Source organism: Pan troglodytes, chromosome 13, assembly GCF_028858775.2.
Source record: "Pan troglodytes isolate AG18354 chromosome 13, NHGRI_mPanTro3-v2.0_pri, whole genome shotgun sequence".
NCBI lineage: Eukaryota > Metazoa > Chordata > Mammalia > Primates > Hominidae > Pan > Pan troglodytes.
The window spans coordinates 71,726,241-71,751,963 of record NC_072411.2 but is presented as its reverse complement, the minus strand read 5'-3'; the positions used below and the strand labels follow the sequence as shown (position 1 = coordinate 71,751,963).

At 38.9% G+C, this 25,723-nt stretch overlaps 2 protein-coding genes across 14 annotated transcripts in view; one reads left to right on the top strand and one right to left on the bottom strand.

Annotated features, from left to right (window-relative positions):
• Positions 1-4,213: 4,213 nt before the first annotated feature.
• On the bottom strand, positions 4,214-11,491 carry PHOSPHO2 (phosphatase, orphan 2). 10 transcript variants are annotated; one of them, XR_008546815.2, is made up of 5 exons: positions 11,305-11,434; positions 10,680-10,712; positions 8,392-8,562; positions 7,941-8,030; positions 4,214-4,972 (listed from the first exon to the last, which is right to left on the bottom strand). XR_008546815.2 is itself a non-coding variant. In XM_063791303.1 (5 exons), the coding sequence occupies exon 5, from the start codon at positions 4,944-4,946 to the stop codon at positions 4,221-4,223; it is 726 nt and encodes a 241-aa protein (XP_063647373.1). In that variant the 5' UTR covers positions 4,947-4,972; positions 7,941-8,030; positions 8,392-8,562; positions 10,680-10,712; positions 11,405-11,491; the 3' UTR covers positions 4,214-4,220. The 10 variants fall into 10 exon arrangements, 6 of the variants coding, with proteins under 6 accessions (XP_063647373.1, XP_003309357.1, XP_003339076.1 ...); XR_008546814.2 differs by having other exon boundaries at positions 7,941-8,058; positions 11,186-11,321; XR_010150131.1 differs by having other exon boundaries at positions 11,186-11,321.
• The window catches only part of CFAP210 (cilia and flagella associated protein 210), a 53,313-nt gene continuing 39,062 nt past the window's right edge, over positions 11,473-25,723 (top strand). The window contains exons 1-2 of one of the 4 annotated variants that reach the window (XM_001134856.7): positions 11,473-11,666; positions 24,696-24,922. In XM_001134856.7, the coding sequence (XP_001134856.5) occupies positions 11,600-11,666; positions 24,696-24,922 (294 nt within the window). In that variant the 5' untranslated portion in view covers positions 11,473-11,599. Of the gene's footprint in view, positions 11,667-24,563; positions 24,660-24,695; positions 24,923-25,723 lie in introns of those variants that run through there. The other 3 variants (XM_009443723.5, XM_063791301.1, XM_063791302.1) reach the window with 3 other exon arrangements.

Sequence of the window (25,723 nt, the reverse complement as noted above, 5' to 3'; positions counted from 1 at the left end):
TTCAAAGTAATATTTCTTTTGGCTTCTTTATACTTTTTCCATCTTTGGTTATCAGCAGTTTTACAATGGTGTAATTTCATGTGGTTTTCATTTTATTTATCCTGTTTGGGGTTTATAAGGGTTCTTGAATCTGAAGTTTGATGTCTTTCAATTTTTTTACAAAGTTTTTAAATATATTTTTTGTATTTTTTTGTTTGTTTGTTTTACCCAAGTCCTGCCTCAGGATCTATCTTTCAATTTTGTAAAGTTTTTAATAATTATCTTTTTTTTTTTCTTTTTTTTGAGACAGAGTCTCAATCTGTCCCCCAGGCTGAAGTGCAGTGGTGCAATCTCGGCTCACTGCAAGCAAGCTCCACCTCCCGGGTTCACACCATTCTCCTGCCTCAGCCTCCCAAGTAGCTGGGACCACAGGCGCCCACCACCACGCCCGGCTAATTTTTTTGTATTTTTAGTAGAGGTGGTGTTTCACCAAGTTAGCCAGGATGGTCTCGATCTCCTGACCTTGTGATCCACCTGCCTAGGCCTCCCAAAGTGCTGAGATTACAGGCATGAGCCACCACGCCCGGCCAATAATTATCTCTTAAACTATTGCTTATGTTTCATTTTCTCTCTCCTCTCTTGGGACATAAATTTCCTCTGTTAGATCTTCTTACTAAATCTATGTCTCAACTTTTTTTATTATTTTGTCTATCCACATCATTCTGGATTTTTTTTTCTAATTTGTGTTCATTCACCAATTCTTTCTTCAGCTATGCCTGTTCTGTCAATTCTATCCATCAGTCTCCTAATTTCAATCATGCTAATTTTCAGTTCTAGTGTTTCCTTTAAAAATTTTTTTAAATTGACACAAAATAATTGTACGTATTTACGGCATATATGGTGATATGTTGATACATTTACTGCACAGTGATTAGATCAGGGAAATCAGCATATTCTTCAACTCAAAACATTTCTCATTTGTGTTGGGAACATTCAATATCCTCTATTTGGAAATATATATTATTAACTATAGTCATCCTACAGTGCAGAAGAATGCTAGAACTTATCCCACCCATCTAGCTGTTTCATTTTGTTTTTAATATAATTTTCAATTCTTTGCCAAAATTCTTGTAAGTTTAATTTTCTTTTTTTTAAGCTTGTTTCTGAAAACTCCAATATCTGGAGGTCCCTACAGATGTTTAAATAGAAGCTTCTGCTGATATTCACTCACGTCTCTTTCTGTGGCTACTTTTTATTGTGTGTTCTACAGTGTACCTGCAAAACTGCTTATAGATTTATTTTGAGGCCTAGTTTGTTAGTTTTCTACACTGTGTAACAATATTACCACAAATCTGGTGTGTTAAGAACAAGACACATTTATTATCTCACAGGTTCTGTGGGTCAGGAGTCCAAGCACAGATTAGCTGGCTTCTTTCTGTTTCCTGGTCTCAAAAGACTGCAATCAAGGTGTTAGCCAGAGCTAAGGTCTCAGCTAGGGCTCCACTGAACCAGGATTCACTTCCAAAATAACAAGGTTGTTGGCAATCTTCAGTTCCTGGCACACTACTAGAACAAGGATCTGTTTTCTTGCTGACTACTGGCTAGAGGCCACCCTTAGTTTCTTGCCATGAGGCCCTCTCCAAAGGCTGGTTTACAGCATGGCAGCTTGCTTCTTCAAAGTCAACAAGAGTCTCTTAATAAGATGAACATTAGAATTTGCTGTAATCGTGTCCATCTCATCATCTTCGTGGTAGTCTATGGATTAGAATCAAGTCATGGGAGTCTCCCTCCACACAAGGAATACCAGGGGACAGGGATCATAGTGGCCACCTTAGAGTCTGTCTGCCACACCTAGGATGTTAATTTCTTCCTGAAAAGCAAATGTAGATTTGCTTCTGCCATGCATCTGAGAGCTCTAAAAACCTTAGATAACCTCAATCTAATTTCAGAAACTGAGGGTATTTGAAGCTAAGCTGCCATCCCTTTGAAGGCCTGCTTACTTCTGGACCACTGTTACTCCTAATGAGTAGCCATTTGGGATCCTCACTCCAAGTAAGGGAAAGGGTTTACCAGTGCAGGCCCCTTCTTCCTTGTCCCATAAGGTTGTCAAAATGGCCATTCAACAGCTCAGCAATCACTTACCACTTACAGAATTGGCCAACACAAGGGAAAACAGCTCCCCTAACAAAGTTTCTGTTTCCTTAGGAATTCTTCATTGTTGCCAGCTCGCTGATGTCTTCAACCAGGTGTTTTTAATTAATTTATTTTTAGTTTATCTTTTTTTTTTTAAGAGATGGGGTCTCCCTATGTTGCTGAGGCTGTTCTCAAACTCCTGAGCTCAAGTGATCCCCTAGCCTTGCCTCCCAAAGTGTTGGGATTAAAGGTGTGAGCCACCGTGCCCAGCCCAGATGTTTTTAAAATTTTGTTCAGCTGCCAGCTTTTCTAGATGTTCTCAGTGAAGATCTAGGACAAATTTCTTGGTCTACCATCATTGTAAATGAAAGCTTTTATTTTTATTTATTGTAGAGATGGGGGTCTCCCTATATTGCCCAGGCTAGTTTTGAACTCCTGGCCTCAAGTGATCCTCCTACTTTGGCTTCCCAAACTGCTGGGATTACAGGTGTGAGCCATTGTGCTCAGCCTACTTTTTTATGTCCATCATTTGGAGAGGGCCACATGGCAAGAAATTCACTCAGCAAGAAAACAGATTCTTGTTCCAGTAGTTTGCTACGAACTGAATATTGGCAACAACTCTGTTATTTTGGAAGTGAATCCTGCTTCAGTGGAGCCTCAGCTGAGACCTCAGCTCTGAACACATCTGAAACACAGATGTGTTTCAACATAATCTAACCTAAAGCAAAACAAAGATTTTTCAACCTAGAAAAAAGATTAGAGAGTACTAATTATATTGAATATTTCTATTTCTGAAGCTTTCCATAATTTGGAAAATACAATATTATTAAATACTGCATTTTTATGGCTAAAACATCAATCTAGAAATTAGCATGGACTTATAAAACATTTTAGATCGGTTGATATTTTGCTAATATCCCTATATGAAAGTCTTAAATACTGAGTATTCCTGCAAATTACATACAGTACTGAATTGCTCAAAACTGCATTGCCAAATATAAACAACACACCGATTAAACTAGCTACTGTAGTTGTCTATGGTGCTATGATATAAAGTTAGAATATTTGAAGGACATTAATATGTACTTCACTTCAAACGGAAAGCCTGAAATTGATGAAAACTTCAACAATAGATACTGCATCCCTATCTTTAAAATACACTGGTTTGGGAGGATATTATATAAATTTGGTAGCCTTTTATTCTTATGTGAATAAAGCATCAGACTTTATTTTTTAAGATCTGTAACTACTGGACATACTTTTAAAATAAATATCTGGCTGGCCACAGTGGCTCATGCCTGTAATCCCAGAACTCTGGGAAACCAAGGCAGGAGGATCACTTGAATCCAAGATTTTGAGATCTGTGCAAAGTAGTGAGACCTCATCTCTAACAAAAAATAACAAAACATTAGCTGGCATGATGGCACGAGCCTGTAGTCCTAGCTCCTCAGGAGGCTGAGGTGCGAGCATCACTTGAGCCCGGGCGGTTGGGGCTGCAATGTGCGGAGATCAAGTCACTGCAATCCAGGCTGGGTGACAGAGACCTTGTCTCAAAAAAGGAGGAATATCTAAGAGAATAAAATATGCTTACTTGCTCCAGGAATAAATTAAAAAATATAAACTATCAACCACCTTTAGTGGAGACCACTAGCTGTACCTAACTCAATTCTGTACTTTTTTCCCCAACTTTTCCTGGGCACATGACTACCTGGAATGAAAGCTATATTTTCCATCCTTCCTTGCTATTTACAAGTAAGGCATTATGACTAAGTTTGGCCAGTGACATTTAAATAGAAGTGTTGGGTACAACTTCTGGGAAATTTCTTTAGACAGGGGATGTAACTTTCTCACTGCCCTCTTTCTTGCTGGCCAGAGTGCTGCTGTGAGGGCTAGAGCTTCACCAGCAACCTTGGATCATGGGTTGAATGCCAAGTGCTGAGGTTGGTAGACTAACACAGCAACCCTGAAATACTTACCTCTGGAATTCTTTCATGTAAGAGGAAAAAAAAATTCTCTCTCTCTTTTTTTTTAAGCCTCTGGTATTTGGGGTTTTAGTTTTATGCTGCTGAACCTAATCTTAAGTGATACACTTTTCAATTGCTGACATATTAATCCTTTATTAGAAATTGTAAATGAGAAATTATATCAACACCTGAGGACCAAACTACAACAGAATATTCCATAGGCTCAAGATTTTGAGACATTCTGGAAAGAGTTTTCTGTAAGGTATATCCTTTCCGTGGCATGGCAACATCATCATTCTTTAAAAAGGTGACTGGACAGACATCATTTCCACCATCACCAATATAAACAATTTGTGTATAATTCACTCCCTGTTGTAACTGTTTATCTACAAATTCTATCAAAACTACCTTTTTGCAAAGATTCTTTGGGCATCTATTGCAAGAATGAGCATGATAATTTTCAACAGTGAGATGACCATTGCTATTAAAAGCTGCTGGATTTGTAAACACTTTATCAAATATGTCATGAAAACTGGCAGCTTCTAAAACCCAATCTATGAAGACCGAATTTGAATCTGAAATAATAATGCAGTCAAATTTATCCTTATTCTTTCTTATAAAGTTGAAGAGTTCCACCATCCCTGGAGTGAAAGGCAATGATGTCACTGCTCTTCTCATTTCATGTTCTCTTACACCCTTATCTCCCAAATACTTAAAGACTCTGCCCATAAATTCTGTCCAAAATCCTTTTCGATAAGAATCACGTAGTTCAATAGGAAGCTTTTTGTTGGGAGCACATTGTACAATCCAAGTGTCACTATTGTCATCTATGATTGTATTGTCAAAGTCAAAAACTAGCAAAATTTTCATGGTTCCAGAAGTAGATTTGGATTACCCTGAAAAAGAAGAAATATTATTCCCTAAACAAACTCTGTTTACATATCTAGCTAAAATACTTATTTAATAAACATAACTAAATGTTAATCTGCCAAAGGGAGGAATATAAACAAAGTAATTAAGCACTTCAAGACCACTACCTAACCACTTTTCTCTAAGAAGCAAAGTTCGTATTTGAGTATTTTAAGTGGAAAACAAAACATATAAAAAGGACATTCATAGTATTATTGTGTTCCTGGAGGTGTGTTTCTTATAGAAGTTATAAGAAAGAAAAAAAAGCATTTCTTACTATCATTAAATTATCAATCAAACCACACTTATTTTATTAGATTAAAATATTTACAATCCTCATATTAAATAACAGATCATGTATAAAGGACTCTCTGTGTACTAACCAAAATTCTGAACAAATTTAACATAACATGAAATCTTGGAAGATGTAAAATAACTTTTTAAGAAAAGGTATTTAGTAACAAAAACAAGCAATGGGGAAAGGATTCCCTATTTAATAAATGGTGCTGGGATAACTGGCTAGCCATATGCAGAAAACTGAAACTGGACCCCTTCCTTAACACCATATACAAAAATCAACTCAAGGTGGATTAAAGACTTAAGTGTAAAACCCAAAACTATAAAAAACCTAGAAGAAAATCTAGGCAATACAATTCAGGACACAGCAAAGGCAAAGGTTTCATGACAAAGATGCCAAAAGCAAATGCAACAACAGCAAAAATTGACAAATGGTAGCTAATTAAACTAAAGAGCTTCTGCACAGCAAAAGAAACTATCAACAGAGTAAACAGACAACTTAGAGAATGGGAGAAAATTTTTGCAATTTATCCATCTGACAAAGGTCTAATATCCAGCAACTATTATAAAGTTGAAAAGTTCCACCATCCCTGAAGTGAAAGGCATCGATGTCACTGCTCTTTTCATTTTATCTTCTCTTACACCTTTAGCTCCCAAATAGTTAAAGACTCTGCCCATAAAATCTGTCCAAAATCCTTTTTGATAAGAATCATGTAGTTCCTTGATAAGGAACTTAAACAAATTTACAAGAAAAAACAAACAGCCCCATTAAGAAGTGGGCAAAGACACAAACAGACAATTCTTCAAAGAAGACAATACATGTGCCCAAGAAATATATGAAAAAAAAGCTCAACATCACTGATCATTAGAGAAATGCAAACTAAAGCCACAACGAGATACCATCTTATACTAGTCAGAATGGCTATTATTAAAAAGCCAAAAAATAACAGATGCTGGCAAGGTTGTGGAGAAAAAGGAACACTTTTACACTGTTGGTAGGAGTGTAAATTAAATTAGTTCAACCATTGTGGAAGACAGTGTGGTGATTCCTCAAAGAAGTAGAGGCAGAAATACCACTTGACCCAGTAATCCCATTACTGGGTATATACCCAAAGGAATATAAATCATTCTATTATAAAGATACATGCAAGCGTATGTTCACTGCAGCACTGTTCACAATAGCAAAGACATGGGATCAACCTAAATGCCCATCAATGACAGACTGGATAAAGAAAATGAGGTACTTATACACCATGGAATATTATGCAGCTATAAAAAGGAATGAGATGATGTCCTTTACAGGGACATGGATGGATCTGGAAGCCATTATCCTCAGCAAACTAACACAGGAACAACAACAAAAAAAACCAAACACCATGTGTTCTCACTTATAAGTGGGAGCTGAATCATGAGAACACATGGAAGGGAATAACATACCCTGGGACCTGTCAGAGGGTGGGGGTGGGAGGAGGCAGAGCATCAGGAAAACAGCTAGTGGATGCTGGGCTCAATACCTAGGTGATGTGATGATCTGTGCAGCAAACCATCAGGGCACACGCTTACCTATGTAACAAATCTACACATCCTGCACATGTACCCCTGAACTTAAAAGGTGGAAATCAAAAAAATTAAAAAAAGAAAGTATTTAGCTTAAAATCAATTTCTAAATATCAATATTATAATTAAATGATTGCTGACACTCTATATGATATTCTAAACAAATTACCTGAGAACTGGAGGCCAATTTAATTCTTCCAAACTAGAAGTAACTTGGTTAAGAGTTTTCACATGTTTATTTATAGCTGCTCTAGATAGTTTAGCTCTGGGGTGCCAAATAATTTGAATACACCTGAGTAATCATACTGTTTGTGGTGTGACAATTACTTATGTCTCTGTTTTCATTAGAATATAATGAAGGTGATTAATTATAAATCTCAAGAGAAAAGGAAAGAATAAGCTGGTCAACTGATGGTAAGAATAAACATTATTTATAAAAAATAACTATATAGAATATCCAGAAAAGGATATAATTAATGTGTGTAAACAGATAATAATAATAATTTTGAGAGTCATTATATGTCAGGCACTGACCTAAAAACTTTGCAATATCATACCATTTAATTGTCACAACCCTATTAAGTAGGAATCATTATTATCCTCATCTTAAAGATATATAAGCTGGATCTTGAAGTGGTTAGGTGTTAGTAAAGTGCCAGAGCTGGAATCTTAGGTTGATTTGATTCCAGACTTCATGCTTTTAAGTACCAAATTCTAGTGTTAAAAAATAGAATATTTAATGACTACTCATTAGTTTAAAAATATAACACTAAGTAGGTAATTTTGGCAGAAAGATATTTAATTACATAAAAACATTCATTACTTTCAAAGTACACACTAACCATAACACCACATCTGTGATACACTTTATAACCATTTTGAGGTTTTTACAAGAAATCCTAAAAAGGCAAAGAACCACAGCAATAAGAAAAAGATCAATTAAAAATGAAAAACATGGCATTTAACCACACATATTCTCCAGTTTATAACAGTAGACACCCAGTAGTGAAGACAGAATAGAGCTCTTGACTCACATAAGACTAAGTATTGTGTCTCTTAATTTAGAATATCTAGAGAATAATTAACCTATAGGGGTATCACCTGTTGTGTGAATGTGGCTGGTACATAGTTTTTGTTATTCTGGATCCTTGTATCACTAAATGCCTAATCCAGATGCTTCTGACTGGTTCCCTGAAATTTAAATGCAGAATTCACTTTCCTACAGAAACAATGTAATAAATAATAAGGCATAATTGACAATCACATTAGTACTGTAACTAGGCACATTTTAAATTAAATATGCTTTCTGAGAATTCTGAATTTATAATTAAAACAAATTTCAAATGTAACTCACTGTTGTTTGAAAACTGCCTCAAACCTAAACTTAATTAGCCACAAATTACTGAAATTCCTGAATTATTAGCCTCAAAATAGCATGAGACTGAGGTAACATAGTTCCCCTGCTGATCTGAAAGGGCACTTTTAAATTTTTCCCATCTTTTTCTATTAGTATTTTCTCACCACTCAACATAAACCTTTAAAAAATACTTACCCAACTTAGTATTTCCAAGACAATCTTACTTCAGCATTGGGATTAGGATAAACAATCACGACAATCTTCAGTTTTAAACATCAGCCAGTTGTTTTCAAATATTACTCCTATTCTATATACAGGGAACAGAGTCTTCTGGTTTGGAGCAAAATAATGGAAACTTCTTAACTCCTAAAATTAATAAAAGTATTTTAAAAGCTTTAACATTTGTATTTTCAGGCCGGGCGCAGTGGCTCACGCCTGTAATCCCAGCACTTTGGAAGGCCGAGGCGGGGGATCACGAGGTCAGGAAATGGAGACCATCCTGGCTAACACAGTGAAACCCCATCTCTACTAAAAATACAAAAAATTAGCTGGGCGTGGTGGCGGGCACCTGTAGTCCTAGCTACTTGGGAGACTGAGGCAGGAGAATGGTATGAACCTGGGAGGCGGAGCTTGCAGTGAGCCGAGATCGCGCCACTGCACTCTGGCCTGGGCAACAGAGCGAGACTCCGTCTCAAAAAAAAAAATTTTTTTTTTTTGTATTTTCTAATTATGTTGTTTTTCTTATGTCAGAAAAGCATCTCTTGGCAATAGGAGAACAAAGTTTTGCTTTCCACTTGGTATCGACTTGGTGTCGAAAATAAGAAATGTTATGTGAAAATAAGTTTTTGTCCAGTGGATAAAATCAGTGTTAAGCTGATTGAGATTTTCAGAGTCCATTTTTTCTTTGTACTTGTTTAATAATAGAGGAGTTCCACATTCTGTTGTCAATAGACATTGAGATTTAGTGCTGTACTAGAAATTAAAATGTCTCCAAAAATTAAGGATATGAACAAAGATTTAGTTTTAAGAATGTGAATCTGTTTTGAAACCAATTTGTTAAAATTCCAAAAAGTTAACTGTTCTCTTCAAAAGCACAATCTATGTCTATTTGGTATGTCTGCAATGTTTCCATAGTGTAACAATATCCTGCGTACTTTACACAATAATGAAAATTAAAAACTACACAGACATCCAAGAATTGGGAAATAATTAAGTAAGATATGCATGTGATAGCAAATAACAGAATATCCAGCCAGTAAAAGCCAAGATATTCAGTTCAAATTAAATAAGCAAGTCACAAAATAGTGTGTACAGTATAATCCTGTTTTTGTTTTAGAAAATGTTTACATGTGCAGTGGGATGGTTATGGTTGGTTCAACCGTAGTTCACACTTTTTCTACATCAATTTTGTAATAAAATTTTTTTCTTCTCAGAATAATTTAAACTCTGTTTCAGATCAGAGTGCATATGCTACCTTATTAAATTCACAACAAAGAAATAAAAGAGTGGTGGGTATAGGACAAATAACTCTAGATTGACTTGGTTGTGACAATCCACAGGTTGGAGCTGGAATCTCAAGTCTTAAGTCAAATTATATCTGACCACCATGTCAAATTGGCAAGTAACTGACATCAAATCATGAGATTCAATACTTTTGTAACCAATTTTGTTAAAATTCCAGAAAATTGTTGTTGGGAGACAATTTTCCCTGCATCTCTGGTGGTTCTGCATGTCTTACTGACTGCCCTTTCCTCTAGACTATTGTCTCAAGGATGTTTGTACACTGGACAGCCTTGAGAAACATGCTTATTTGTCCAAATGATAAAGATCTGGGTTCCCTAAGCTCAGGGCTCCTTTCCTGTAATTCGACACACACTACATCTAGGTGACTTCTTGCCCACTTTGCATTATCCTGTGGGAACTGGGGCTTTAGGGAACTCAGGCGAAATTGCTGATTTACTGGCTACTGCTGGGAGTAATTCATTCCTGAAATGAATAGTCTTGTGTCTTCCATGAAACTGCCAGGCTAAGTTAGCCTGCAAACAGGATAAAATCTCTGTTCCTTCCCAGTTCTTGACACTTTTTTTTTTTTTGAGACGGAGTCTCGCTCTGTCGCCCAGGCTGGAGTGCAGTGGCACGATGGTCGGCTCACTGCAAGCTCCGCCTCCCGGGTTCACGCCATTCTCCTGCCTCAGCCTCCAGAGTACCTGGAACTACAGGCGCCCGCCACCACGCCCGGCTAATTTTTTTGTATTTTTGCTAGAGACAGGGTTGCACCGTGTTAGCCAGGATGGTCTCGATCTCCTGACCTCGTGATCTGCCCGCCTCGGCCTCCCAAAGTGCTGGGATTACAGGCGTGAGCCACCGCGCCTGGCCCCCAGTTCTTGACACTTTTTAAGGTATAGTTCCAAAAACCTACCAGCGCTGTATGTGCACAAACTAATTTCTGTCTTCAAATATTTTCTTAATTATTCCATACTTACCAGCATTATTACGTGGAACATCTGATAGAAAACCTAAAGAAAAATAGCACGACTATGTGTTAGAACATTCGTTATTAAAAATCTTTTTGTTCTTTCATTTTGAGAGACTCCAATTTGGTGCATTATGTGTACACGTCAGAGCCAACTTGTTAGTAATGAAGTTATCTGTACATCAATGTGTTAGAAAAGCATCTTTTGAAACCAAACGCGCAGCTACTCCTAACAGATTTCTGTGGTCATGTATTTACCAAGAAATTTAAAATATCTCAAAGGTCCTAACGTAAATGTTCTAAGCATATCATTAAGTTTTAACATTCCTATTTTTAAAAAACTTGGCCCCATCTAGTCCTGACCATGCCTCAGAAACCAAAGGATTAAAAAAACAGCGTTTATGTCAGCGAATCCGCGGGTTTTTATAGTTAAGGGAGGGCTTTGCTCCTCACACTCCACCCGCGAGGAGATCTGCGGACGCACACACCACGCCTAGGCCTCGCGCGCTCACACACCTGCCGGCTCCACCCCGAGGGTAGGCATCGGACCCAATCGGGGGTCGTCCCCGATGGGGAGCGCGCAGGTGGGGATGGGAGTAGCAGGCAGGGCGGGGGCCCACGGGCTTCTCACTGACCCAGGCCCGCCGCCGGCAGCCGCCCCGGCGCCCGTGACGCTCCTGCGGGTTCAGTCCTTTGGCCTCGCCCCACGCCTGCCCTCTGGGCAGCCCCACTCACAAGCCCAGCTCGCAGGCGCAGGCGCCTCTCTTCTCTAGCCCGACCGCCAACTGCAGCACCTCCCTTGTTCCTCGGCGACGGCTGGCGTCACTTCCGGCGGCGTTGCCAAGCAACCGCGTGGTTCGAGTAACAACTCCACCGGCTGGCGTCCGCGGCGCTTGGCGCCACAGTCACTTTTCCAGATCTAGGAGCACCATGGACACCTCGTCAGAGATGCTGGTACGGTTTGGACGGCGCTGTGGACGGGCGAAGGAAAGTACAGGTGAGCTAAACTGACCTATCCAGGGACAGGGATTGTTTCTGGACCCTCGGCATGTAAGTGAGAGGCGAGGATGCCGAATGAGGGCTTCAGTTGCCTTTTGAAATGGACTCCACCAGGTCGAAAGCATCCTCAATAAGCATCTTTGGGCTCTGTGTGAAGTTAGGCCGTCTTGCCCTCAGGTGAATGGGTGAAGGAGGGAAACGGGGAGTGGAAGTGGGTGGGAGAATGTTTACAGAAATAGGGGTGGAGAAAAGATAGGAAATCAGAGACCCCCACCCCCAGCTGACCTAAAACTGCGCAGCTGCAGCTCTGAGAGTCTGGGTTTTGTTAAATTTCCCGCACGCTTAAAGTTTGTTATTCACTGATTGAATTGGAATATCTCTTGGAAATATAAGTCACCTCTTTAGAGGCTTGGCTCTTCTGCAAACCTGCTGATTGGTCTTTACTAAAAGTCTCTGAAGGAAATATCTCCATTTCCTCCTCTCTAAAGTAAATATAAGGTCTCTCTCTAAGTCAAATGCTTTTAGAGAGTTAAAAAAAAATCGTGCGACATAAATTACTGTAAGTCAGGTGACCTGTTATAACAATTTGATTTTGGAATAGAAATAGACTTCTAAAGAACTCTATCAATTCTAGCTACAACAGTTTCTTACGTCTGTAAATTAGCAATTAATGTTGTCATGGTGACAACTAGAACTTTGGCAATTTGAAGTATCTTCATGTCATTGCCCGAGCTTCTGTAGCAATAGTGCCCCCTGCACCAGATGCAGAGTGACAGCCAGTCATTCTTCACTAGTGGATATTTATGCAGTGGAGGTTTTATGAGGTTAGCAGCGGACTTTTGCCATGTAAAAGGAAAGAAACAGTACCAACATGGCCAGTTTTGGAAAAGCACAATTAGTCCCACACATTCACTTTCCTGCATATGCATTTCTGCACTACCTGGTTTAGATTTACCTAATAGTTGTTAAATAATGTTTTGTGGCAACTAGCTCAAAAGCTTCCATCTGAGCCTCACTGCTAAATTTTAATCTCCATTTTTAGGGGAAGGCTAAGTTGGAGAGAGGTTCAGAGATGCGTGCAGCTATTTGTAAAATAAATAATTTATAAAGATTTAGTGGGATGACATCAGCCAGAATGGTGAAATAGGATCTATGCCTGAAATCCTCTCCTCCATAAAATCAACAAGAACAGTGGCAAAAATCATCAATATCGACTTTTTCAGAACTCTGGAAATTAACCAAAGGCTTGCAACAATTTGTAGAGTGTTTACTAAAGAAAAACAGCTGGATTTTTGTAACAACAGCAAGGTTTTTGGCATTTTAACTTGCCATAGTCCTATACTTTTCTCCCAGCCCCGTGTCAGCCTAGATAACCACAGTGATCACAGTGAAAAATAGTGACTTAGCAACTGGTAGAGAGGACAAAACAGAATTTGACCCACTCCAAAGCCAGACAACTGTTATTATTCGACATGTCTGATAGTTCCTTGGAAAATCTCACTCATGAGGCTTATTGTTATTTAGTCTGACTTCAAACTCACCAAGTATGTTTGTCAAATGTTCAGTGGCAATTTTAAATATCACAGCTATCAGAGGCATGTGTGGGAACTTAATCCCCAATGTAAAAATGTTGGAAGGTAGGGACTAATGAGAGGTGATAGGCCATGAGGGCAGAGTAAAGGGATTAATGCCATTATCTGGGGAATGGGTTCATTATAAAAGTGGGAAAGTTGGCCCTCTTCTCTCTCTCTCTCTCTCTCTGTCTCTGTGGTGTGTGTGTGTGCCTGTTGCCCTCTCTTTGCCCTTTTGCCATGTAATGCCTTCCATCATGTTATGATGCGGCAAGAAGGCCCCTGCCAGATGCTGGCACCTCGATACTAGCTTTCTCAGCCTCCAGAACCATAAGCCAATAAATTTCTATTCCTTATGAATTACCCAGTCTCAGGTATTCTGTTATAACAGCATGAAACAGGCAGGCAGTGATACAGTTGGGAGGCAAACAACAAGCTGACCGAAAATCTTAAAAGGATCAGTTGGGAAGTGATATGTCCATAGGGGGCTTTGGAAAGCTCCTGACATATTCCTGGGAATCTAGAAGGCCAAGTGCATGCATAGAGCTATGTACATGCCCAGGAAAGACCTGCAAATGCCTCTCACCTATGACTTACCTTGAGACTCTGTTTAAGAAAGAAGTAGAGGCTAAGATGGAGTTGTAAATTGCCTGCCCGAGCATTGAAGGCATGCCTTAATACTCATAGACAGTCCTTTGGCAAAGACTGGGAGACTTGTTAGTTCCAGTCATCCAAAGATATGTCTGTCTAGTTATTAGCTGACCACTAAGCAAACCAGAGACTGCAGTGACTCCAGTGGCCACATGTGACAAAGAATACAGACTACAGAATTGGTTCAGAGAAGTCCTGAAACAAACAACAACAGCAGGAATGAGAAACTTTGGGTGTATGTAGAAATCTGATTTCCAGAGTTGACACATATATGTACAGTTTTTAATAAAAATTATGAAAGATGAAAGGGAATAAAGTATGACCCAAACACAAGAAAAAGGTTTCAATAGAAAGTGTCTTTGAAATGGACTCCACCAAGTTGAAAGCATCCTCAATAATCATCTTTTGGCTCTGTGGAAGTCTGGCCATTTTGTGCTCAGTTGAATGGGTGGAAGAGGGAAAGGGGGAGTGGAAGTGGCGGGGAGGATGTCTACAGAAGTAGGGGTGGAGAAAAGATAGGAAATCAGAGACTGCCCCCCAACTGACCTAAAACTGTGCAGTTGCAGTTGTTGTAAGCCCAGATGTTGGATTTACTAGATACAAACTTTTGTAAATTTATAGCTATTGTAAATATATTTAAAGAACTAAAACAAAAGTCTAAAGAACTATAGAAAAGTATTAAGAATGTTGTCTTACCAAATAGAGGATATCAATGAATATTTTAAAAAATTATAAAAAGGAACTGAACAGAAATGTTGGAGTTGAAAAGCACAATAACTGAATTAAAAAAGTAACTAGAGGGATCAATAGCTGATTTGAACTTGCAGAAGACATAATCAGTGAACTTGAAGATAAGTCAATTGAGATTATTCAGTCTCAGAATAATGAGAAAGAAAAAAAGATAAAAGAATGAAGAAAAATGAGCAGATCTTCAGAGAAATGTAGGGCACCAGCAAATATGCCAACATAAATGTAACTCGAGTTCTGGAAGAAAAAGAGCAGAGAAAGGGGTAGAAAAATTTGAAGAATTAATGGCCAAAAGCTTTCCAAATTTGATGAAAAACATCACACAATCAAAAGGCTCAGTGATCCTCTAAGTATGGTAAACTCAACTCAAAGAGATCAACAGCTGTACACATCATGATCAAACTGTTGAAAGCTAAAGACAGAGAAAATCTTGAAAGCACAAAAGAGAAATGACATTACATAAAAGTAATCCTCAATAAGATTAACAACAAATTTCTTATAAGAAATTATGGAGTCCAGGGGCAGCAGGCTAATATATTCAAATTACTGAAAGAAAAAGTCTTCAAGAATTCTTTTTTTTTTTTTTTTTTTTGAGACAGAGTCTTGCTCTTGTCACCCAGGCTGGAGTGCAGTGGCATGATCTCGGCTCACTGCAACCTCTGCCTCCCAGGTTCAAGTGATTCTCCTGCCTCAGCCTCCTGAGTAGCTGGGATTACAGGCACCCGCCACCACACCTGGTTAATTTTTGTACTTTTAGTAGAGATGGTGTTTCGCCATGTTGGCCAGGCGTGTCTCAAACTCCTGACCTCAGGTGATCCCACCTTCAATTATTAATTGAAAAAATTCTCACAAAGAAAAACTGGGTACCAGATGGCTTCATTGGCTAATTCTACTAAATTTTTAATGAAATATTAACATAAATCCTTCAAAAACTTTTTAAAAAATAAGAGGAAGGAGCACTTTCCAACTCATTCTATAAGGGCAGTATTACCCTGATACCAACATCAGACAAAGATACTACAAGAAAACTATAGATCATTATCCTTTATGAATAGAGATGCAAAAATCTTCAACATAGTTTTAGCACATCAGCTAGATGTGGCACACACCTCCCAGCTACTTGGGAGGCTGAAGTGGGAGGACCACTTGAGGCCAGGAATTTGAGGCTGTAATGTGCTATGGTCACACTTGTAAATAGCCACTGTGCTCCAGCCTGGGCAACATAGTAAGACCCCATCTCAAAAAATAAGTTAATTAATTAAATAAAATACTAGCAAACCAAATCCAACAACATATAAAAAATTATTATATACCATGACCAAGTGGTATTTATCCCAAGAATGCAAGGTTGGTTTAAAAACAATTAATGTAGTACACTGTGTAAATAGAATAAGGAACAAAACTACATGATTATCCTAATAGAAAAAACATTTGACGAATCTAACATCCATTTATGATAAAAACAACAAACTGGGAATAGAAGGGAATTTTCTTAACCTGATGAAGGAGACCTATGAAAAGCCCATAGCTAACATCATAGTTAATGGTGATAGACTGAAACCCTGATCAGGAAAAGACAAGTATGCCTGCTTTCATCACTTCTGTTTAACATCATACTGGAAATTCTAGCCATGGCATTTAGGCAAGCAAAACAAAAGGCCATCCAGTTTGGAAAGGAAGAAATAAAACTTTCTATATTCACAGATGACATGATATTCTATATTAAAAATCCTAAAGAATGTACTAAACATTTATAAGATCTAATAAAGTTTAGTGGCATTGAAAGATGATCAGTTTACAAAATGGTATTTCTGTATACTTGCAATGAAGAATCTGATGATGAACTTAAGAAAACAATTCCATTTACAATAGCACCAAAATACTTAGGAAAAGTTTTTATTTCTAAAGAAAAATACTTAGGAATAAGCAAAAATTTACCCTTTAAAAAACTACAAAACATTATTGAAAAAATTAAAGATATAAATAAATGGAAAGACATCTTGATATAGTTTGGATGTGTCCTGACCCAAATCTCAACTTGAATTGTATCTCCCAAAATTCCCATGAGTTGTGGGAGGGACCCAGGGGGAGATAATTGAATCATGGGGGCCAGTCTTTCCCGTGCTATTCTTGTGATAGTAATTAAGTCTTATGAGATCAATGGGTTTATCAGGGATTTCCACTTTTGCTTCTTCCTCATTTTCTCTTGCTACCACCATGTAAGAAGTGTCTTTCAACTCCTGCCATGATTCTGAGGCCTCCCCAGCCATGTGGAACTGTAGGTCTAACTACACCTCTTTTTCCCAGTCTTGGGTATGTCTTTATCAGCAGTGTGAAAACTGACTAATACAGTAAATTGGTACCAGCAGAGTGGGGCGTTGCTGAAAAGATAACTGAAAATGTGGAAGCGACTTTGGCACTGGGTAACAGGCAGAGATTGGAACAGTTTGAAGAGCTCAGAAGAAGACAGGAAAATGTGGGAAAGTTTGGAACTTCCTAGAGACTTGTTGAATGCCTTTGACCAAAATGCTGATAGCGACATGGACAATAAAATCCAGGCTGAGATGGTCTCAGATGGAGATGAGGAACTTTCTGGAAACTGGAGTAAAGGTGATTCTTGCTATGTTTTAGCAAAAAGACTAGCGTCATTTTACCTCTGCCCTAGAGATTTGTGGAACTTTGAGAAAGATGATTTAGGGTACCTGGCAGAAGAAATTTCTAAGCAGCAAAGCATTCAAGAGGTGAGTTGGATACTGTTAAGGGCATTCAGTTTTAAAAGGGAAACAGAGCATAAAAATTCAGAAAATTTGTAGCCTGATCTGGCAGAAGAAATTTCTAAGCAGCAAAGCATTCAAGAGGTGAGTTGGGTACTGTTAAGGGCATTCAGTTTCAAATGGGAAACAGAGCATAAAAATTCAGAAAATTTGTAGCCTGACTATGCAATAGAAAAGAAAAACCAGTTTTCTGGGGAGAAATTCAAGCCAGCTGCAGAAATCTGCATAAGCATCAAGAAGCCTAATGTTAATCCCCAGGACCATGGGGAAAATGTCTCCAGGCCATGTCAGAGACCTTCACAGCAGCCCCTCCTGTCACAGGCCCAGAGATCCAGGAGGAAAAAATGGTTTTATGGGCCAGGGACCAGGGTCCCTGTGCTGTGTGCAGCCTATAGACTTGGTGCCCTGTGTCCCAGCTGCTCCAGCCATGGCTGAAAGGGGCCAATGTAGAGCTCATGCTGTGGCTTCAGAGGGTGGAAGCCCCAAGCCTTGGCAGCTTCCACATGGTGTTGAGCCTGTAGGTGCACAGAAGTCAAGAATTGAGGTTTGGGAACCTCCACCTAGATTTCAGAAGATGTATGGAAATGCCTGGATGTCCAGGCAAAAGTTTGCTGCAGAGGCAGGGCCCTCATGGAGAACCTCTGCTAGGGCAATGCAGAAGGGAATTGTGGGGCCGGAGCTCCCACGTAGAGTCCCTAATGGGGCATTATCTAGTGGAGCTGTGAGAAGAGGGCCACCGTCCTTCAGACCCCAGCATGGTAGATCCACTGACAGCTTGCACCATGCGCCTGGAAAAGCCGCAGACACTCAATGCCAGTCCGTGAAAGCAGCCAGGAGGGAGGCTGTACCCTGCAAGGCCACAGGGGCAGAACTGCCAAAGACCATGGGTACCCACCTTTTGCATCAGCGTGACCTGAATGTGAGACCTAGAGTCAAAGGAGATCATTTTGGAGCTTTAAAATTTGATTGTCCTGCTGGATTTTGGACTTGCATGGGTCCTGCAGCCCCTTTGTTTTGGCCAATGTCTCCCATTTGGAATGGCTGTATTTACCCAATACCTGTACCCCTATCGTATCTAGGAAGTAACTAGCTTGCTTTTCATTTTACAGGCTCATAGGCAGAAGGGACTTGCCTTGTCTCAAATGAGACTTTGGACTATGGACTTTTGGGTTAATGCTGAAATGAGTTAAGACTTTGGGGGACTGTTGTGAAGGCATGATTGGTTTTGAAATGTGAGGACATGAGATTTAGAGGGGGCCAGGGGCAGAATGATATGGTTTGGCTCTGTCCCCACCCAAATCTCAACTTGAATTGTATCTCCCAGAATTCCTACACATTGTGGGAGGGACCCAGGGAGAGGTAATTGAATCATGGGGGCTGGTCTTTACCATGCCATTCTTATAATAGTGAATACGTCTCATGAGATCTGATGGGATTATCAGGGACTTCCGCTTTTGCTTCTTCCTCGTTTTCTCTTGCTGCCACCATGTAAGAAGTGCCTTTCGCCTCTCACCATGATTCTGAGGCCTCCCCAGCCATGTGGAACTGTAAGTCCAACTAAACCTTTTTTTCTCTCCAGTCTCAGGTATGTCTTTATCAGCAGCATGAAAATATACTAATACATATTTCATGTTAATGGGCTGGGAGATTTAGTATTGTTAAGATGGTTTGAATATTTGTCCCCTTCAAAACTCATGTTGAAAATTAATTCCCAAAATGACAGTATTGAGAGATGGGGCCTTTAAGAAGAGATTGGGTCATGAGGGATCTGCTTTCATGAATGGATTAGAAATGGGGTCTTGCTGTGAATGGATTAATGACTTATGCTGGAAGTGAGACTGTTGGCTTCATAAGAAGAGGAAGAGAGATCTGAGCTAGCATCCTCAGCCCCCTTGCCATATGATGCCCTGCATTACTTCCAGACTCTGCAGAGAGACCTTACCAGCAAGAAAGCCCTTACCAAATGCAGCCCCTCAACCTTGCACTTCTGAGGCTCTATAATTCTAAGAAATAAAATCCTGTTCTTTATAAATTATCTAGTTTCAGATATTCTGTTATAGCAACAGAAAATGGACTAAGACAGATGGCAATACTTCCCAAATTGATCTACACATTCAACACAATTCCTATCAAAATTCTACTTGGCTTTTTTGTTGATATTGACAAGCTGATCTTAGAATTCATATGGAAATGAAAAGGACAATAGAATAGCTAAAACAATTTTGAATCTGAAGAAATATTAATAAGTAGGAGGACTCACGCTTCATGATATTGAGACTTACTACAAAGCTACACTCATTGGCTGGACATGGGAATGTGCACCTATAGTCCCAGCTACTCAGGTGGTTGTGGCCAGAAGGATCACTTGAGACCGGGAGTTCGAGGGTGTAGTGCACAATGGTTGTGTTTATGAATAGCCACTGCACTCCAGCCAGGGCTACATAGACAGATCCTGTTTCTAAAAACAATAAAAAAAACTACAGTCACCAAGAGATTGTGGTGTTGGCTTAAGGAAAGACATATAGATGAGTGTAATAGAAAGAATGAAATAAACCCATACATCTATACTAAGTGGGTTTTGACAAGAATATTAATGCAATGGGGAAAGAGTAGAATTTTTAACAAATGGTGCCGGGATAAGTGGATATCCATATGCAAAATAATGAATTTTGACTCCCAAATTTATAGACACCTCACACCACATACAAATATTAGTTTGAAATGAATCATATAACTAAATATAAAAGCTAGAACTATAAAACTATTAGAAGAAAACTTATACATACATCTTTATTATCTTGGATTAGGCAACAATTTCTTAGATATGACACCAAAAGCACAATCAACCCAAGAAAAACAGATTTGGCCTTCCTCAAAATTAAAAACTTTAGTATTAATACATCAAAGAACACTATCAAAAAGTGCAAATACATCCACCGAATGGGAGAAGATATTTGTAAATTATATATATATGCTAAGGATCTATAATCCAGATTATAAAGAATTCTTACAACTCAACAATAAAAAGACAGCCCATTTTTAAAAAGGGACAAATGATTTGAACTGATATTTCTCCAAACAAGATGTATAAATAGCCAGTAAGCACATGAAATGATGCTCAACTTCATTAGCTATTATAGAAATACAAATCAACACTACAGTGAGATACTACTTCCCACCCACTAGGATGAGTGAAAAAATAAAGGGACAGTAATAACTGTTGGGAAGGATGTGGAGAAATTGAAACCTTCATATGTTGTTAGTGGAAATGTAAAATAGTACAGCTACTTTGAAAAACAATTTGGTACTTTCTCAAAATGTTAAATATGGAGTTATAATTCTGTTCCTAAGCATATACCAAAGATAATGAAAAACATGTGTCCACACAGAAACCTGTGAATGTTCATAACAGAATTATTCATAATAGTCAAATGGTGGAAACACCCCTAATATCCATCAACTGATGAATGGATAAACAAAATGTGCTACATCTATAGAATGGAATATTACTCAGCCATAAAAAGGAATTAGGGCCAGGCGTGGTTGCTCACACCTGTAATCTCAGCACTTTGGGAGGCCAAGGCAGGTGGATCACTTGAGGCCAGGAGTTTGAGACCAGCCTGGCCAACACAGTGAAACTCCATGTCTACTAAAAATACAAAAAAAATTAGCTGGGCATGGTGGTGCATGACTGTAGTCCCAGCTACTTGGGAGGCTAGGCAGGAGAATTGCTTGAGCCCGGGAGATGGAGGTTGCAGTGAACCGAGATTGTGCCACAGCTTTCCACCCTGGGCGATGGAGACAGACTCATCACAACAACAACAACAACAACAAAAAGGAATCAAGTATTGATACATTCTACAATGTGAATGAACCTTGAAAACATTATTTGAGTGAAATAAGCCAGATATAAAATGCCACATATTGTATGATTCCATGCACATGAAATGTCTCGAATGGGCAAATCCGTAGAGCCAGAAAGTAGATTAGTGGTTGCCAGGAGCTATGAGGAGGAGAGGACTGCTGATGCATACAGAGTTTCCTTCTGGAATGATGAAAGTGTTCTGAATTAGATAGTAGTGATAGTTGCCCAGCTTTGACAATAGAGTAAAAACCATTGAATGCTACTGTTTACAGTGGCGGATTTTTGTGTGTATTATAACTCAATAAAAAGATGATCTAATCCATGGAAAATGTGTCAATATGGCAGGCACATGGACTGATTTTAGACACTTTTAGGTAACTTGCCACTGCTTTTGTCCCCTCTCTCCTGCTTGCGAGTCTGCCTATTTATATTCTCTCTCTGTCCATCTGTCTCTGTCTTTCATGTCCCTTCATTCAACTGTGGCCTGCCCTTCTTCAACTTCTCTAACAGCCTCTACTGACATTGTATGAGAGCTACTGTGGGGTAGGAACTGACATTGTATGAGAGCTACTGTGGGGTAGGAATCTTGGAAGTAAGATTGCCCTCTAAGAGCTAAATTTTACATCAACCAGTGGATTAAAGTGGGGATATATGAAATCATCTATAGCTCTGATCTCAACCAGGGCTCTCCTGATCTTCAAAGATATGGGGAACTTGCCCCAACTTCAGTGGCCTGAGATAGTAAAAAGCCTTTCCCAAGCTTTCTGTGGGCTTTTTTTTTCTTTGTGGTTACCCAACTCTATTCCCACATTTGTGGCTGTTCTCTTTGTTTGTTCCTGTGTCAGAGTCCATGAAAAGATCTATTTGAATAAAACATCCTGTGAACAGTTAACTCTACTAAAGATTTGAGATGTCAAAGAGGAGGGATCACACTTTGCACTGCATAGCTTTCTAACATCCTGCTCTCCTGCCACCGCTGCCAAGGCCCACTTACCACTGTATACTTTGTGGAGAGCAGCTCCTGCCAGAATAGGCCATATGCTATACTGACCCTCTTTAGAATTTTAGCGAATTAAGTTTAGAATGACTCTTGGGTCAGACAAAGATATTAACATGCCTAGCAATTTGTTAATCAAAAGGCAGATGGTTTAACTTAGAGACCGTTGTTTGGTTAGTTTCTGATTGCAGGTAACAAAAGCCAAGCTGAGCTGGTTTAGGCAAAATAAAGGAAATTTGTTACAAGGCTGTAAGGATGTATTGGTCATGACTCTTAAGTAGAACAGTGTTCTGAATCAAGTTACACCACAATCCCCAGATACGGGAGACACAGTATTCTCCTTTTTATTGTAACTGCTGTGAGTTAGATTAGTCATTTGCAACTAAAGAGTCATGATGATACTCTTTGCAACTAAAGATTCATGATAAAGTCAGCTTTGTTTGGCTTTATTTTGCGTGCAGAGGTTTGGTATGTGGTAGGCAAGATAGTGCCTGTGGTTGTAAACTCACACTTTAGTTTAGTCACCGAGTTCTCACCTCTACCTGCCTTAATTTAAACCCCAAGAAGACTTTATTTGGTCCTAAAGGCTTTTCTTTCAGTAGCTTTCTCTTTCTGGAATCACGTGATTTTCTTGCTTCTGCCTTTCTCTCTACTTGTTTCATTCTTCTCCTCATACTAATAGTAAAAATAATAATAGCTAATATTTGTTGAGAACATATTATGTACCAGGCGCTAGTCTTAAATTCTTTACGTACAGTAGATACTGTTAATGACCCCATTTTGCAATTAAGGAAACAGATTCAGAAGGGTAAAATAATTTTATCTAGATTCATATAGTTAATATATGGTATGTTCAGAAAAAGTTCAGGTAGTCTGACTCCAGAATCCACCCTCTTACCCACTCTGCTGTCCTACCTTTGTTATGCCTGTGGCCACCCATCGTTGTTCAAATGCCTTTCCTATTTTGGTGAATTTCCTTCCTTTGATGTCTTACCTCCTTAAGATAGAAGGCAGAATTCACTTTTTCAGCCACCCTTACAGTTAGAGTGCAAGCATGGGACAAAGACTCAGCCCATCAATTTTACATATGCCAGATTTATATTCTGAAGAGAGCAATATAAGGAAACAAACAGCATGTTGAATCAGTTTGTGTGTGTGTGTGTGTGTGTGTATAGAAAATGGCAACAACAGAGTACCAATTTCAGAGGCAACAGTGGCGAAGATTCAAGTATTCAAGTAAATGGTATCCAGTGGGGCAAGTTGTAAATGGGGCAAGTTGAGATGCCTACACAAAGCCGGTTGCCATGGGCCCTCACTGGAACCTCATGATGTGGTTTGTATGATGTCTTGCATATATAGCTTATAAGGATGACTATGGCTCTCTAGGAGATTGAGTCCATTACTTAATGCCCCTTAATTAATTCCTTTTCTGCCTAAACTAGTTAGAGTAAGTTTGGCTGTTAGTAATTAAGAACCTTGATCGATTAAAAGGGTAGGACTGTTTTTCCAAGGAGATCTGTTATGAGTTCCACTGTTTCATTTAGGATGCTTTAAATTCATATAACGGAACACCCAACTCAATCATCTTCAAAAATAAGGACATTTTTAAACTTTATAACAGGAACTCCAGGCTTCAGGTTGAGTTGATTAGCAGAATAAAGAGATCATCATTGCCTCAGATTCTCCCATTGTTTCTTCTTTGCAGTAACAGCTTCTTTGCAATAATAACTTCATTCAAGGCTGGTTTCTCTTGTGGTCGTAGCTGTTTATCTGTCTTTCTTCCTTGTTCGTACTTAGCTTGAGAGTCTTTTGGATGTCTCTCCCAGAAGAACAAGGAAGAACTTTTCTAAAAGTTGCAAGTAAACCTTTTGTCCTGTTTCTTTGCTTTTTAAAGAAATAATGATTGACAATGGAGACACAAGTGTTCTTAAACCAATTAGGCCCACCCTGGGACTATAGTGAGTTCTCCAAATTATGTTGCTGCTGCTCAGTGGGAAGAGGTTGAATAGAGTCAGTCATAGTGCCTACAGCCCCAAAAGATGAACACCTACCCACAAAGTTATCCATTTATAAACTGCCACTTTGTTAACTTTGAAAAATACTTTTATAACAAGCTGTTGGGATAGGTATTACTAGGAGATCTCTATTTTAAAGATGAGGATACTGAGATTCCAAAAAGTTAAATGACTTGCCCAAGTTTACACAGTAAGGAAGTGGTTAAGCAAGGACTCAAATATATGCCTTCTGATTTCAAGGCTTTGTATTTTTTTTTCACTTAATCATAGCTGTTCTTAGGATAACAAGAGTAAATTAAGTATTTGAAATAATTTCCAGTTATCATGCCAATATCGGAACTTCTCAGACGAATATCACTTAAACTGTTCCTGTAAGTCTTTAATAATCATTTTTTACAATTTATTAGAAATAAGAAACTCTGAAGAAGATCAAGTTCTCTATCTGCCTCTTCTACCTAGCAAAGTAGATCTCCAGCAGGTCACCATAATTCCACACAATGAGTGGAAAAGGATTCAAGATAGCCTTGACAGGTTGACAAGAGAAGCAGCATGCCTCCGTGCAGAAAGAAAGGCAAAGAAAGAAATGCATTTGCGATCTCAAGAAGTGGTAAAACACTGGACTAATACATATGCAGTAAGTATTAACCATCCAGGAGTACACCTGCACTAAAGACTTACTCTTGTTTCTTAGTACTCTTATGCTTCTTTTTATAAATTTTTTTACATGTAAAATTTCATAAAAATGCATCGAAACATATTTTCAACAGTGTTATTTAGGTATAAGTGATATACAATGAATTGGACATATTTGAAATGTACAATCCTATAATTTTGACATATGTATAAACCCCAAAACCATCATTACTATTAGGATAATGAACATGTTCTTCACCCCAAAATTTCCTCATGACCTGTTTTGTTCCCTCTTATTTCTCCCTGCTCCTCTTCTGGATCCTTAGGTAACCACCGATCTGCTTCCTATTATAGATTTCATTCAACACAATTACTTTGAGATTCATTCATGTTGTGGGTATCAATTGTTAATTTTTATTGCTGAATCGTATTCCATTGTATGGATATACCACAGTTTGTTTATTTGGTCACTTTTTGATGGTTGACATCAATGAAACGTTGACATTTGAGCTGTTTCCCTTTTTGGCTATTACAAACAAAGCTGCTATGAACATTCACTTATAAGTCTATGTATGGACATATGCTTCCATTTCTCTTAGTAAATATCTTCGTGTAGAATAGCTGTCTTTTTTTTTTTTTTTTTTTTTTTTTTTGAGACGGAGTCTCGCTCTGTCGCCCAGGCTGGAGTGCAGTGGCGCGATCTCAGCTCACTGCAAGCTCCGCCTCCCGGGTTCACGCCATTCTCCTGCCTCAGCCTCCCAAGTAGCTGGGACTACAGGCGCCCGCTACCACGCCTGGCTAA

Coding starts and splice junctions, on each gene's coding strand:
- PHOSPHO2 (XM_063791303.1), bottom strand. CDS start 4,946: ATGAAAATTTTGCTAGTTTTTGACTTTGACAATACAATCATAGATGAC.